This window comes from Eimeria tenella, genomic scaffold (genome assembly GCF_000499545.2).
Source record: "Eimeria tenella Houghton genomic scaffold, Eth_scaff2630, whole genome shotgun sequence".
NCBI classification, from domain to species: Eukaryota; Apicomplexa; class Conoidasida; order Eucoccidiorida; family Eimeriidae; genus Eimeria; species Eimeria tenella.
Window position 1 is genome coordinate 318 of NW_013542504.1, and position 694 is coordinate 1,011.

At 64.3% G+C, this 694-nt stretch overlaps 1 protein-coding gene across 1 annotated transcript in view; it reads right to left on the reverse strand.

The window, feature by feature from the left end:
• The window catches only part of ETH_00042240 (uncharacterized protein), a gene marked incomplete at both ends in the record, with an annotated part of 1,093 nt that overhangs the window by 293 nt on the left and 106 nt on the right, over positions 1-694 (reverse strand). The window contains one exon of the mRNA XM_013375276.1: positions 25-692. Coding sequence (XP_013230730.1) covers positions 25-692 — 668 coding nt within the window. The remainder of the gene's footprint in view (positions 1-24; positions 693-694) is intronic.

Sequence of the window (694 nt, forward strand, 5' to 3'; positions counted from 1 at the left end):
GCAGCAGCAGCAGCAGCAGCAGACCTTCCTGAAGAAGACGAGCTTGAGCTGCGAGAGCTGGTTGAGGGAAAGCACGGGGGCCTCCGCGGGAAGGTCTTGGAGGTAAAGGGCCCCCCTTTTGAGGGGCCTCCGGAGGTCAGCAAACTGGTAAGGAAGAGAGTCGAATCTTCCGAACTTAATTCTTTTGTTTTCTTGCCAAGACACGGGCAGCCGCGCTGCTGCTGCTGCTGCTGCAGCAGCAGCAGCAGCGGGGGCGAAGGGGCTGGGCTCCAGCAGCAGCAAGTCCCACTCCGGCTGCGCCCGCAGCAGCACGCCCACGTAAAGGGCCCCCTCCTTCTGAGCAGCAGATTCGTCTCCAAGAAATAAATCAGTGCGGAGGGGGGCCCCCAAGATTTCGATGCGGGGACCCCTGCTGCTGCTGCTGCTGCTGCTGCTGCTGCCCAGCAGCTGCTGCAGCAGCGGCGCCCGCGCCTCCGCCAGCGCCCGCTTCTCCGCCTCCCGCGCCGCCGCTGCTGCTGCTGCTGCATGCGCCCGCGCTCGTGCTGCTCTCCCCTCCTCAGCAGCAGCAGCATCAACTAAATAAACTATTTTGCTGCTCAAAGTCTTCTCCGCCACCAGCAGCTGCAGCGCCCCCAGAGCAGCAAAGTAGGGCGAGCAGCTCACCGGCCTTCGGTACGTCACCGGCTCCGGGGGC